Genomic DNA, 12,644 nt, shown 5'->3' on the forward strand with positions numbered 1-12,644 from the left:
CGGCGGTCTTTTCCCGCCGGTGACCCCGAAGGCGCGGTGACCACCGGGGAGAGCCCGCCCCGGAGTGACACCGGGCGGCGGCCGCCGACACACCCCCCCCCCCCCCCGCAGCGTGACACCGGAGTCGTGCGCGGTTCCCTCCCGGGCGGCAGGGGGCGCTGTGCGGCGAGGCGGGCGGGGGGTGGCGCTCGTCTTGGCGGCGGGAGGGCGGGCTGGGGGCGGTGGCGCGTGCTGCCCTGGCTCTGCCCGTCCCCACGGCTGGGACCATGGCGGAGCTGCGCGCCCGCATCGAGGAGCTGGAGCGGCGGCTGGAGCGGGTGGAGGCGGCGCTACGGGACGCCCCTCTCTGGGCGATGCAGCTTCCCTCGGTACGGACCGGGGCGGGGGGGGGGGGGGGGGGGGGACGGGGGGGGGGGGGACGGGACACCGGGGGGCGCGGGATGAGCCTGGGGATCGCTTGTGGGGGGCGCGGGGGGTGAGCCTGGAGGGGTCGCTTGTGGAGCCGTGTGGGGCTGAGGGGCGTGAGGGCTGGTAATGAACCGTGGGGCCACTTAGGGGGCCGTTGGGGGGCGATGGGGGCTGGAGGAGGGCCTGGGGGGGGTCACTTACGGGCCATTGTGGGGCTGAGGGGGGGCTGGGGGGGCTGGGGGTGGGCCTGTGGGGCCACTGAGGGGCTGGGACCTGCTTGGGGGGCTGCTGAGGGGGCGGAGGTGGCTTTGAGGAGACTGTGGGTGAAGCCGGTGGGCTGCTGGGGGGGCTGGGAGCCGGTAGGGACCTGTGGGACTCCTTACGGGGGCTTTTGGGGAACTGCTTTTTGGGGTGTTGAAGGGCTGGGGGGTGGTGTCTGAGGGGCTGGGAACTGTTTGGGGGGAGCTGCCCCCTCCTACCACCCAGTTCCTGTGCTCCCAGGTGCTGGTGACGTTCGAGGACATCGCGGTGCACTTCAGCAGGCAGGAGTGGGCAAGCCTGGACGATGGGCAGAAGGAGCTGTACAGGACCGTGATGGAGAGCAACTACGAGATGCTGGTGTCCCTGTGTAGGCTCAAATGGAGTGCCGGTTTGGCAGCTGCCGTCACTGCCCGGGGAGCTCGCTCGGGATTCCTTTTCTGCTTCTTTGTGTTTCACTGGGATCTCCGGCTCTCAAATGATCCACTCAATTCCCTCTCCCCTCTGGCAATGGTTGGAGGTTGGCAGGTACACGCAGGAGGGGCAGTAAGTGCTCAGTGTCTTCTCCAGGTACACTGAGCTCCCTGGGTTGTCATCACAGAAATTCCCTCTTTTCATCACAGAAATTCCCTCTTTCATGTCTGGCTAGATCCTCATGTGGTTTCCCACCAGTGTGGTGGATGTGCCGTCCATTTGTCCTGGCGTGGGGAACGAGGCAGGTTGTGCTTCCTCGATGTATGGGGAGAGCTAGGCAGGGAAGGAGATCTCATGGGGCAGCATTTGGGGTGCTACTAGCTGGATTTTCAAATGTGTGGCCCTCACAGCTGGAAAGGAGCTTTCCAAAAAGTCAGTTGGACTCGATCTTAAAGGTCTTTTCCTTCCTAAATGATTCCATGAGTCTATGATTCTATCACAGCCCACTTAGCCCAGCCGGGGCCTCGTGCTTGTTATTAATTCTTTCCAGTGCTCAGAGGAAGGAGCGGGGGCTGGACTTCCCAGCCAGGGCTGCCCCCTCTTGCCCTGGGATGCCCCTGCAAGCGCAGCCTGAGGAGGCAGAGGAAGGAGGCGAGGGGCGAGCGTAATCCCAGAGCAGGGCAGGGGACTCCTGCCTTCCCATGGCAGTGCCTCTTGTCGCAGTGGGGTGAGTCAGCCGTTCGTCCTCCAGCTGTTGGCTGGTGATGAGCAGCAGTACCGATACCTGGTGGGTTGGAGCAGATACAGGTAGCGAGGCAGGCTACGGAGCCACGGGGAGGTGTGCCTGCGCTAACGTTCAGTCAAGAGTCTTACAATTCTTTACTTCAGGTTATTTTCCTATCTGTAAGGTGAATTTCTGGGAGAAAAGAGGTTTCTGTAGCAGGGATTTCCCAGATATGGAGCAGGGATGGATAAGAAAATCCAGCAGTTGTTGCTGGGGGTGTTACCAGACATGCCAGAGGGTGCTTTTCAGACTCCCCCCCTAGAAGTGCTGCCTGCTGGTCTCTGTCTGTGTCCGTAACTCCCTGTGTGCTGACACTGACGCTGCCCCGGTTGGAGATGAAGCTTTTCTGGTCTGGGACTGGCTCTGTGCTGACGGGCTGTGGGCGCACCCGCAAAGACACTTGTCTCATCTTGCCTCTGATGTCTGTCTTGCTCTTGAACAGACTGTGCCCTGTCAAAGCCTGAACTCTTGTCTCGGATGGAAAATGGAGAAGAGCTGTGCGCACCAGTGGAGTCAGACCCAGAGGGAGCAAATGTGTCTCCGGAGCCAGCTGTAGGTGCGTGACACTAGGTTTCTTCTGTGCCAGAATCCTGGCTCCTGGGTGCTTACTGGGACCATTGCGGTCCCTGCCCTCAGCCACAGGGATTGAGGTGTCTCCCATGATGGCTGCGGACAGTCTGTACTGGGAGAGGACACGGGGAACGTGCTGGGACACATTGATAGCCTGGAAACCCTTCCCTGACCTGGCAGCTGCTGTGTGCTGCAGAGCTCTTGGTGCCCTGTGGGCTTGGGGTGGGGGTACACCCGTCCCTGCGCTTGCTCCTCTGAGCTCCCAGCTGGCTGCTGGTAAAGCCGAGTGTCCTTCTCGTCCCCAGAGCTGGATCACCCGAGCTGTGTGAGCAATGATGTTCCGCTGGAGGTGAAGACAAAGGAGTCTTGCGAGGGGAACTGTAAGGACCCGGAGGAAAGCGGGAGCCTGGCAGTCACAGCGAATGGCAGTGCACGTGAGTGGCTGGCAAACCGAAGGGATCCTGGGCCCCTGCCTGGCTGTATCTCACCCAGCATCATCATCGCTCTGCTTGCCTTCACAGCACACATCCCTTATGAAGCCACCGCTGTCCCAGCAGATCTCAGCCAGCCAACTCCGTCCCCTTCCTGCCCTCTCTCCACATGCTGTCGTGAAGCGGTGAATCCGAACCGGTCTCCATCGCCTCTCCCTGCAGCAGGTACCGGGACAGAACCCTTCATCCCTCCTTGGCGGGGCCAGCAGCCTCGTGGAGTTGCTGGCATGCTCCATGAGCAGCAGGAGGTCTGCGCAGGGCTCTCTGGGCCTGGGAATTTCAGGACAGGGTTTGACATGATTCAGACAGGCCAAGAAAGGGTTCTGGCAGTGAATCCTGCTGCCAGCCTTGAAACTGTAAAGGCCCAGGCATGGCATGGTGAGAACCAGCTCAACCAGCCAATTTACTTCACAGAACGAGCCCCCGTGTTTCTGTAAGACTCCCCCCCATCCTACCTAGGTGACCTTTGTCATCTCAAACCACCCTTGGGCTGTCTGCGGGGATGAGCTGTAGCAGTCCAGGCGTGAAGACACTGAGCTGGAAGAGCAGAGCAGGGCTGAGATGTGTGCCGGCTGCCGGCTGGGGAGCGTGTGGGAGGCGAGGGGGGGGGCGGGAGGAAAGCCCCTTGTTATTTATGCTTTGTCCTCAAAACCATGCAGAAGAGTGATGTTTGGGTTCTGAAAAATTTCCAGCGGATGCCAAGGTGGGGATCCCAACCGAAGTACCACAGGAGGAGGCGGCTGTGGAGAAGCCGGCAGTGCCTGAAATGCCCTCGAAGGGTTTGGAAGAGGAGGATGTGAAAGATACAGGGAATGGCGGCCAGGCACCGGTGGCAGACATTCCCGAAGAGCCGGTTAAGGAGGCGATACCGGATGTCTGCCAAGAGACGGCACAGGCAGACCCCAGCTGCGCGGTCGCCTCCCCGGCAGAGCCCGTGGAGGGCTCCTGTGTGGGCCGGACGGCGGCCTGCCAGCGAAACTCCACCCGTGAGAAATTCTATTCCTGCCCCGTCTGCAGGAAAAACTTTCTACTGAAGATCAACCTCATCATCCACCAGCGGAGCCACAGCAACTGGGTGCCTTACATCTGCACGCACTGCGACCGGAACTTCATGTCCAAGAAGAAATTCCGGCGTCACCTACGGGCCCGGGTGGCCAAGGGGTTCTGCCAGCCCTCGGAGGCGGAGGAATGCTCCAGCCGGGCCCCGTGCCCTGCCTCCCAGCCCCGAGCCCCGAGCAGTGACTGCGGCACAGTGTGGGGGAAGCCCAGCCCCAACAGATACCCGCTGTCACCTGGGAAAATGATGTATACGTGTAACGAATGCATGGAGAACTTCTCCAGCCAGAGCTTTCTGATCCTGCACCAGCGACGACACACGAACCAGCACCTCATCCTCTGTCCCTGCTGCAACAGGAGCTTCACCTGCGCCTCTGACTTCATCCGCCACCACCAGACCCACACGGGTGAGCGGCCCTACTAGTGTGGCACGTGTCAGAAGACTTGCAAGCGGCACTACCACCTGATCGTGCGCCAGAGGATCCACGTGTGGCAGGAGAGGCTGTAACCCCTGCAGGAACCAGCTGCCTATGCCGCAGGCACCCATTTAAGCATGGACACAGGAGCGGGAAGTGTAGCAGAAGAGGGGATGGGAAGCTGGGAAACGTCCTTCCGGGAACAGGATGATGCTATTGGACCTTTTCCTCTCGCCCTCCTTGACCGTGGGCGCCAGTGGGTCAGATGAAAGCTGGAGCGTGGGCTGCACCGCTCGGCTCCTGCCCTGCCACGGGGATGGAAGGCACCTGTGGACTCTCGGTGCGCAGGTTGCTCCTTGTTCCTGGGCGGGTGCGACGCTGGGGGTGGGACCGGGTGCTGCTGCAGTGGAGGACTTGTTCCTTTTCTGGAGGGCACCAAAAGATGCTGTAGAAACCAGGATGCTTCCCATGGCTGAATGCGGCTTCCTCTGGCTCCAGGGGACCCTGCCTGACAGTTCCCGGGGAGCCCTGCGGCCAGGCGGGGGGTACTGGGAATGCTGGTGGGGTCCTCTGGTGGGATGTGATGGGGGAGTGAGGCTGCACTGGGCGTGGGGGAGTCATGGAGTGGACTAATGGGCAGGAGTTGTGTTCCTGGTGTGGGGATGGGGATGGGATGGGATAGGATGAGGATGGGGATGGGATGGAATGGGATAGGATGAGGATGGGGATGGGATGAGGATGGGGATGGGATGAGATGGGATGGGGATGAGGATGGGATGGGGATGGGATGAGATGGGATGGGATGGGGATGGGGATGGGATGGGGATGAGATGGGGATGGGATGGGATGAGGATGGGGATGGGATGGGATGGGATGGGATGGGGATGGGATGGGGATGGGGATGGGGATGGGATGGGGATGGGGATGGGGATGGGATGGGGATGGGATGGGATGAGGATGGGGATGGGATGGGATGGGATGGGGATGGGGATGGGATGGGGATGGGATGGGGATGGGGATGGGATGGGATAGGGATGGGATGGGGATGGGATGCGATAGGGATGGGATGGATGGGATGCGATTGGGGAGGGTCCGGCCGGGCCCCGGGGGTCACGGGGCGGGGGGGGGAGCTCGGGGAGGGCGGGCGCGGAGCGGCGCTGCGGGCGGGCCGCCAGGGGGCGCTGTGTGGCGGCGGCGGTGGCAGTGCGGGCGGCCATGGCCCGCTGGGGCCCCGCTCAGGTACGGGGGGGCGGGAGGCGGCGGCGGCTCCCCTCAACCCCCCCCCCCCACACACACACCGGCACCGGGGGGAGGGAACCGCTCCCGGCCCCGCCGCCGGCGAGTCTCGGTGTCTGCCTGCGGTGCCGCGCTGGGGGGCGGCGGGCCCGGCCGGGCCCTGCGCCGCTGTGAGGGCCGGGAGGGGACGGGCCCGCCGGTACCGCGGCCCCACCGGCCCCAGACACCGCCCCCCCTCCCCCCCCCGGCTCAGGACAGCGCCTCATCGCCCCTCTCCTCCTCGAACAGGAGCCCGAGTGGGCGCCCGAGGCCTGGCAGCCGTTCCCGCCGCAGCCCCACGGCCACGGTCCCCTCCCCGGCCCCGAGGGGGACAAGCCGGCGGCGGTGCCCGAGATCTCGCTGTGGACGGTGGTGGCGGCGGTGCAGGCGGTGGAGAGGAAGGTGGAGTCGCAGGCCCTGAGGCTGCTGAGCCTGGAGGGGAGAGCGGAGACGGCCGAGAAGAAGGTGTCAGGGCTGGAGAAGGCGGTGCTGGACTTCGGCAGCCGGCTGGAGCGCAAATGGGCCGCCCTGGCCGCCCTGGTGCAGGAGAACACGCGGCGGTTGGAGCACGTCGAGCGGCAGCTCCAGCACCGCAGCTGCTGGGCCCCCAGGCCCGGGCCGGGCCCTGGCGGGGACGAGCCCAAGGTAACGGGGATGAGCCCCAGCTAACGGGAATGAGCCCAAGGTAATGGGGATGTGCCCCAGGCGACTGTGTGGCTGGTGAGATGTGGCATTGGCTCTTGTGGGGAGCTGCACAGAGCAGTATGGACGCAGCCCCTCCAGTGCTCTCCCTCGAGAGCCGGCACACCGAGGTAGAGTCAGACACTTGCTGTTCTCTCCTGTCCCCAGTGAAAAGGAGGAGCAAAACACAACCCCTCCGAGCATTTTCAGCTTGATTGAGTCCTACTGGTCACCTCACCAGTGGGACAGTGCCTTCTCACCTGTCCCGCTCCCGCACTGGGGCTTACTGCTCCCCTGGCTGCTCCAGGCTGCTGGTGTGGACCAACGGGACCAGAGATGCTTGCAAACCTGTCCCAGTTGTGGGCGTTGGAAAACAACTGAGCCTTGCTGAGCCATCCTGAAATTGTTTCCTGGGTTCAGGCTGTGACACGGCGCCTTTCCGTAGCAGCTGTGGACCTGCACTGCGTTACCCCGCAGTCTGCTTTCCTGGGGGAGCGGTGGGGACTGGGGAAGACAAGACGGACGAGGCGGGGAAGTGCCAAGGCAGTGCCTCCTGCGGTTTCAGGTGCCAGCGGTGTGTGAGGATGCCGGGGCCAGTTTGCCGGAGCAGGGGAGCTCAGACAGCCGGCAGAAGGAGCTCTACAGGATCGCCATGAAGGGGAATTACGAGGCTGTGGCATCTCTTGGTGAGGATCAGTCTCTATGCACGTGTCAGACACCTTATCGTCCCCTGGGCTGGGTCCAGCGTATGACTGCTGTAGGCTGCTGTGCTGTCTGGGCGTTTGGTCTGGGGAGGACAGGTAGTGAGAGGTGACGCCGTTATGCATTTAAGGTCTGGTGCTTCTTCGGTATGGGTGACAACTGTGCTTCATGCTCACCCTGTGCATCCGAAGAACATCTCATCTTGCCAACACAGCAGCGCTGTCAGGGGGCACTCACACTCTGCCAGGATGTGGCCCTCTGTCAGCCCTGACTTGCCCTGCGAGGCTTTGCCCCCGCGAGCAGGAGCATTGCGGGAGGAGCAGGCGTCCGCTGGAGTCCTGGGACTCAGCACAGTATGTGCGGGGGCAGAGGACAGCCCTCCCCGCACGGTCAGGACAGGACATGGTGGGGATTTCAGGTGACGTGCCCATGCTGTGTCCTGCAACCTGCGTTCCTGTACCGGTTTTTGCCAGGACACAGGCTGTACATATACCACCCTGTAGGGATTTGCTGCAGGCAGTCCTAAATTTTAGCACTAATCATTTTTGGCTGAAATTTTAAAGGCTGAGTGCCTGAGAGTCGCTTTTTCTTGAAAAAAAGAAATGAAATCTTCTGAAATCATTTGCCTGGTTTGGCTGACACCAGCCTGCTTTCTCTGATGGTCCTGGCGAGCCTGAGTCGCTGCTCTGGGAACCCAGGACCCCTCTGGGCACCCCACAGCTCCCGCTGTGCGAGAGTAGCCCTTTAGCGAGGGGAGCTAGTGCTGGTCCCCAGTTTGTACCGCTGCTTCCTCCTTCCCAGGGCCCGGGGACACCAGCTCCAAACCTGTTCTGCTGTCGCTGGCCGAGGATGGGGAGGATTTGGGTACGAGGACCCACGGGCTGCCGGAGAAGGGAGCGATGCCGGGGCACTTCGGTGACAGTGAGTCACAGTGGCTGCTTGGCAGCAATGAGAACGAACGCTAACGAACAGCCTGGGCTGGGCACAGTCTATGCCAGGTGTGCTGCTCTGCTGCTGCTGCACACCGCTGCTGCACGCCCACAGAGTGAGGGGGGTCGGAGCCTGCTGCAGCAGTGCCCCTGCCGCTCCTGCTAGAGAGAGGGCCAGCAGAGCTGATCACATCCCTGCAGGGAGCGTTTCCAGTCTTGCATGGGGTTGGAAGCTGTTGGGAATTCAAGCCATGTGACTGGGGGCTCCTTAAAACTTCTAAGACCAAATCTGTAAGCCCAGAAGAGCCCACTTGCCAAAAAAGAGCAGAAATTATGGAGGCCTGGGGCAAGGCTTAGCGCAAGGGTGGCTCTATGGTTGTTTGCCTGCAGCCAGACACTCCCTGCTGCTCCTGGATGATTTGCTTTGATCCTTTTCCCCAGGTTCACCCCCCCTAAATTCTGCCATTCCTGACAAAGTTCCTTCCAGGACAGAGGACTCTGCAGCCTCCGCTTTCCCTTCACGCTTCCTCTGTTTTGGTTTCTTTATGAGTATTGCGTTGTCAGTCCATCAAATGTCCCTGAGGTCCAACCAGACACCCAGATACCCCCCAGAGGTGCCAACAGGCCCTCCACCTCATGTGTCCTCCTCTCGCTTTGCTCTCGGTGGAACCTCCCTTCCCCCTTTCGAACAGCGCAATTTCTGGTTCATCTCACCAATGTGCTGCAGGGGAAGCTCGGCTCCTGCTCCTGCACTGGGACTGCGGGCGTGGGAGAGCTTTCCTTGCCGGGAATGACTTGCTGTCTCTCAGCAGGTGAGAAGATCGTGATCAAGACAGAAGAGCAGCAGCCCCAGGAGGAAGCATCTGAAATCCTGGCTCTGCCACGGGCACCCTTGGTGAGACTGGAAGAGGCGGTTCCCCTGAGCCGGGAGCAGCCGGTGCCCTGGGAGAGCCACGCTGGCTTGGAGGGACAGAAGGCAACAGGAGAGGGCTTAGGGGAGTTCTACAAACATGGGGCTGCCCAGCCTGAAGTCAAGCCCATGGTGGTGCCGGTGGAAGCTCACCCTGCCCCAGGCTTGCCTTTCCCAACAGAGCATGTGCTTGGTGTGGGGACTGGCCAGCCGTTTGCCCTGACCCAGGGAATGCCGCTGGGAGAAGAGACCACCACAAAGGTGGCCTCGTCACAGCCCAGCTCAGAGGAGCATCGTCCCTGCGCCGTGGGGGAAGAGCCCCGCGCGCTCCCACTGGGATGGAAGAGCGTCCGGCTGAAGCGCAACCTCCTGGCACGGCAGCAGAGCCAGGCGAGGAAGAGCAATGGCTCCTTCATCTGCACGGCCTGTGGGAAAAGCCTGGCCCACCACGCCGCGCTGCTGCGGCACCAGCGCCTCCACACGGGCGAGCGTCCCTTCCAGTGCCCTGCCTGTGGGAAGAGCTTCAACGAGAAGTCCAACCTCAACAAGCACTACCGCATCCACACCGGGGAGCGTCCCTACTGCTGCCCTGCCTGCGGCAAGGGTTTCATCCAGAAGCACCACCTCCAGAAGCACCAGCACATCCACGGGGTGCAGCTGCGGGGCGGGTGGGCAGGCCGGCCCGCGCGGGCCAGCGCTGCCGGGGAGCGGCTCTACCGCTGCATCGAGTGCGCGGAGAGCTTCCCCCAGAAAGCGTCGCTGGAGGAGCACCAGCGCCGGCACACCCAACAGCGGCCCTTCCAGTGCAATGGCTGCAGCAAGAGTTTCCGGCACCGACAGTCTCTGAACCACCACCAGAAAGTCCACGCCATTGCCAGCTCTCCTGCCACCAGCTTATCGAACCGCGACCGGGAGCCGAAGACCAGCCCCTGCAAGGCTTTGACCCAGGATAATCCGTAGCACGAGGGCTGGAGAAGGGAAGGTGCAGCGTTTCTCCAGGCTGCTCCGCAGAGGTGCACCAGCCTGCGACGATGGGGCACACCAGGCAGCTGGTGTTGCACTGCCACAGGGCTCGTTGCACTGCCGTGGGGCTTGTGTCACCACCGAGAGGCTCTCCATAATGCCGTGGGGCTCTCTGCACCGCCGTGGGGCTCTGCACCACCTGGGTCTCGAGGAGGATGGAGGCAGGCTGATGTGCTGCACAGGCATGGAAATGCGCAGGGGGTAAAGGAACAGACCCAAGAGGCAGCAGAGGAAGTTCGGTGGCCAGGGCCGAGCCGGGTTGTGCTGCTGCCCCGTGGAAGGGGGATTCGGCTGAGGAGCAGCTGTGTTGGGTACGGCGGAGTGGGGGGTGGAGTGGTTGAACTCAGGGTTATTTAAGCACTACCAGCGTGGAGGTGGCGTGGGGGCATTTGTTGGCCTGGGTAGGGGCATTCGGTGGCCTGGGTAGAGGCCATTGTGGCTGGGCAGCAGTTGGGGTCATCGGATGAGCCAGGAAGATTCTCAGATAAAAGACTGGGCTGACGTGGTCTCCTGTTGTGCCCTGGGGCAGGCTTGTGGGGGCTGGCACCGCGCCACCTCCACCCAGCCAAGGGAGCTTGGGTATGTGGGAGGGTAACTTATAATTTAGGCCTCTCTTGTGGGTGCAGCCAGGTGTGCAGCTCCTGCTTGGCACGCCATGGGCAGCTACCCCACATCTGCGCCGTCACCCGCTTCTTCCCATCACCTGTGACGGTGTGGGGCCCTTTGCTCTGGGGAGAAGAGCTCAGTCCTCGCCCCAGCCCAGCGGTGTCAGGCACCCTGGGGATGAGACCTCACAACTAATGCAAACCAGGAGCCTGAGTCTGACGGGGCCCTGGCCACTGCTAGCTCATCCCAGGGAGGAGAAGAACGAGGCGGCTGCCGCCTTGGCCACAGTGGGAGAAATGCAGTTGGGGTATCCCCAGGGCTCAGCCCCCTGCGCCCGCTGTGCTTGTCCCTGTGTGGGAGCACCCAGCATGGCTCCGCGGGGCCCAGCAGCCTGGGTCCCTGGTGGAACCACCCCGGCCCTGGGGCTCCCCGGGGACAGCGCTGGCAGGCAGCAGCACCCTGGGGCGCAGGCAGCACTCCCGTCCCCCTGCTTTGACACGGGGGGGGTCCCTGGTTGGGGGGTGACAATGACATCCCTGGGGTGTGTGGGTTACAATCCTGGGGCATGCCCAGGAGGCACCCAGGATGATGGTGACATCTTGGGGGACACGCTGGGGACAGTGGTGGGTGACAACACCCTGGGGACACCCCCAGTGTGGCTCTGCCCTCACACAGGATGGCCGCCATGGGCTGAGGTCATGGTGCCTGTATCCACTGAGGGGACCCCCCGTGGCTTCGGCGGCCATGTCAAGGGATGCGCTGGGCCCAATGGGTGGCGGGAGCTGGGGGGCCGGTGGCCTGGGCTGCCCCGGGCAGAGCACTGCGGCAGCCGGGGGAAGATCCTGCCCCTCTGCCCGACCCTGGGGCGCACACCAGTATGCTGGGCCTAGTGCAAGGGACTGGGAAGTACTGGGGGGCGTCCAGAGAGGCCTGGGATGGCAGCAAAGGGCCAGAGCGTCCCCCTGCACGGCCCTGTGGGGCTGCAGAGTGGCTGGGGGTGCCTCAGAGTGACGGGACGGAGTGCAGAGGCTGGGCCCAGGCTCCCACAGAGGCTGCGGGGCCTCGTGGTCCAGCTGCCCCACACACGGCCCCCTCACCCCCCACCGTCCTCCCGGCCTGGCTGCGATGGTGGGTGACAGCCCTGCACCGTCCCTACACGTAGAGGAAGTGAGGGAGCTGCCAGCAATGCCCCAGGGACCCCCCGAAGGCTGGAGCTGCCCTCTGCCTGGGTGATCTGCGATATTGCTTCACCAACAGCGCATGGGGCTCCAGCTCAGCCCCCAAAAACCAGTGTACAGACAAATACTTTATTAGTTCCTCTCCTGGTTTCAGCTGGGATAGAGTTAATTGTCCCCAGGAGCTGGGAGGGGACACAGCCAGGACAGTTGATCCAAATTGGCCAAAGGGATATTCCATCCCATATGACGTCATGCTCACTCTATAATGGGGGAGCTGGCAGGGGAGGACAGGCTGGGCATCGGGTTCTGGGCGGTGAGCAAACTGCATTGTGCATCACCCGCTTTGTCTGTTCTGTTCTCAGTCCTGTTGCGGTCCTTCCCCTCTCCCTTTGCTGTCCCAGTAAACTGTCCTTACCCCAACCCACCAGTTTTACCTTTTTCCTCCCATTCTCCAAATCCCACCAGAGGGGAAGGGTGAGTGAATGGCCACATGATGCTCAGCTGCCAGCTGGGGTTGAACCACAACAGTCCTTTTTGGTGCCCAACATGGGCCCGAAGGGTTGAGACAATGATGACATCTCAGAATTGATTAATAATCGCACCCAATCTATGGTGAAGACAGTGGGGGATACTTCCCCCCCCCCCTTTCACCTCCCGTTCTCCCTGCAGACTGGTTACAGCAGCTCTTAAGAATTTTGAACACCCTTGGGATGTTCAGGCCAGCATGTTCCTAGTGCTATGTCTCCTGAATGTGTTCCAGGTCTTGTTCAGGGTTACAAAAAGCTGTTGTAAGAATACCCCCCAGAGATCTGCCCCGATGGCCCCGGGGTGGAAACACAGCCCCACCATGGCATGTGGGAAAACATGGGCAGGTATCTAGAGACCTTCTCACCACCAGTGGTTTGGAACTTGACTCATGAAGTACTACGGGACCCTGATGAAG

General features: G+C 62.3%; 1 protein-coding gene across 1 annotated transcript; it reads left to right on the forward strand.

The window, feature by feature from the left end:
• Positions 1–118: 118 nt before the first annotated feature.
• On the forward strand, positions 119–10,418 carry LOC104639418 (uncharacterized). Its single transcript, XM_075747053.1, has 11 exons — positions 119–368; positions 910–1,036; positions 2,307–2,420; positions 2,740–2,868; positions 2,956–3,090; positions 3,618–4,404; positions 5,528–5,636; positions 5,922–6,317; positions 6,919–7,039; positions 7,857–7,976; positions 8,797–10,418. Exons 1-11 carry the CDS (start codon positions 267–269, stop codon positions 9,852–9,854), a joined length of 3,198 nt encoding a protein of 1,065 aa, XP_075603168.1. The 5' UTR covers positions 119–266; the 3' UTR covers positions 9,855–10,418.
• The last annotated feature ends 2,226 nt before the right edge of the window (positions 10,419–12,644 follow it).

The sequence above is a fragment of the Balearica regulorum genome, chromosome 2 (assembly GCF_011004875.1).
Source record: "Balearica regulorum gibbericeps isolate bBalReg1 chromosome 2, bBalReg1.pri, whole genome shotgun sequence".
NCBI lineage: Eukaryota > Metazoa > Chordata > Aves > Gruiformes > Gruidae > Balearica > Balearica regulorum.

Coding starts and splice junctions, on each gene's coding strand:
- LOC104639418 (XM_075747053.1), top strand. CDS start 267: ATGGCGGAGCTGCGCGCCCGCATCGAGGAGCTGGAGCGGCGGCTGGAG. Junction 3,091..3,617: donor ATCGCCTCTCCCTGCAGCAG/GTACCGGGACAG, acceptor AAAAATTTCCAG/CGGATGCCAAGGTGGGGATC. Junction 7,977..8,796: donor GCCGGGGCACTTCGGTGACA/GTGAGTCACAGT, acceptor GTCTCTCAGCAG/GTGAGAAGATCGTGATCAAG.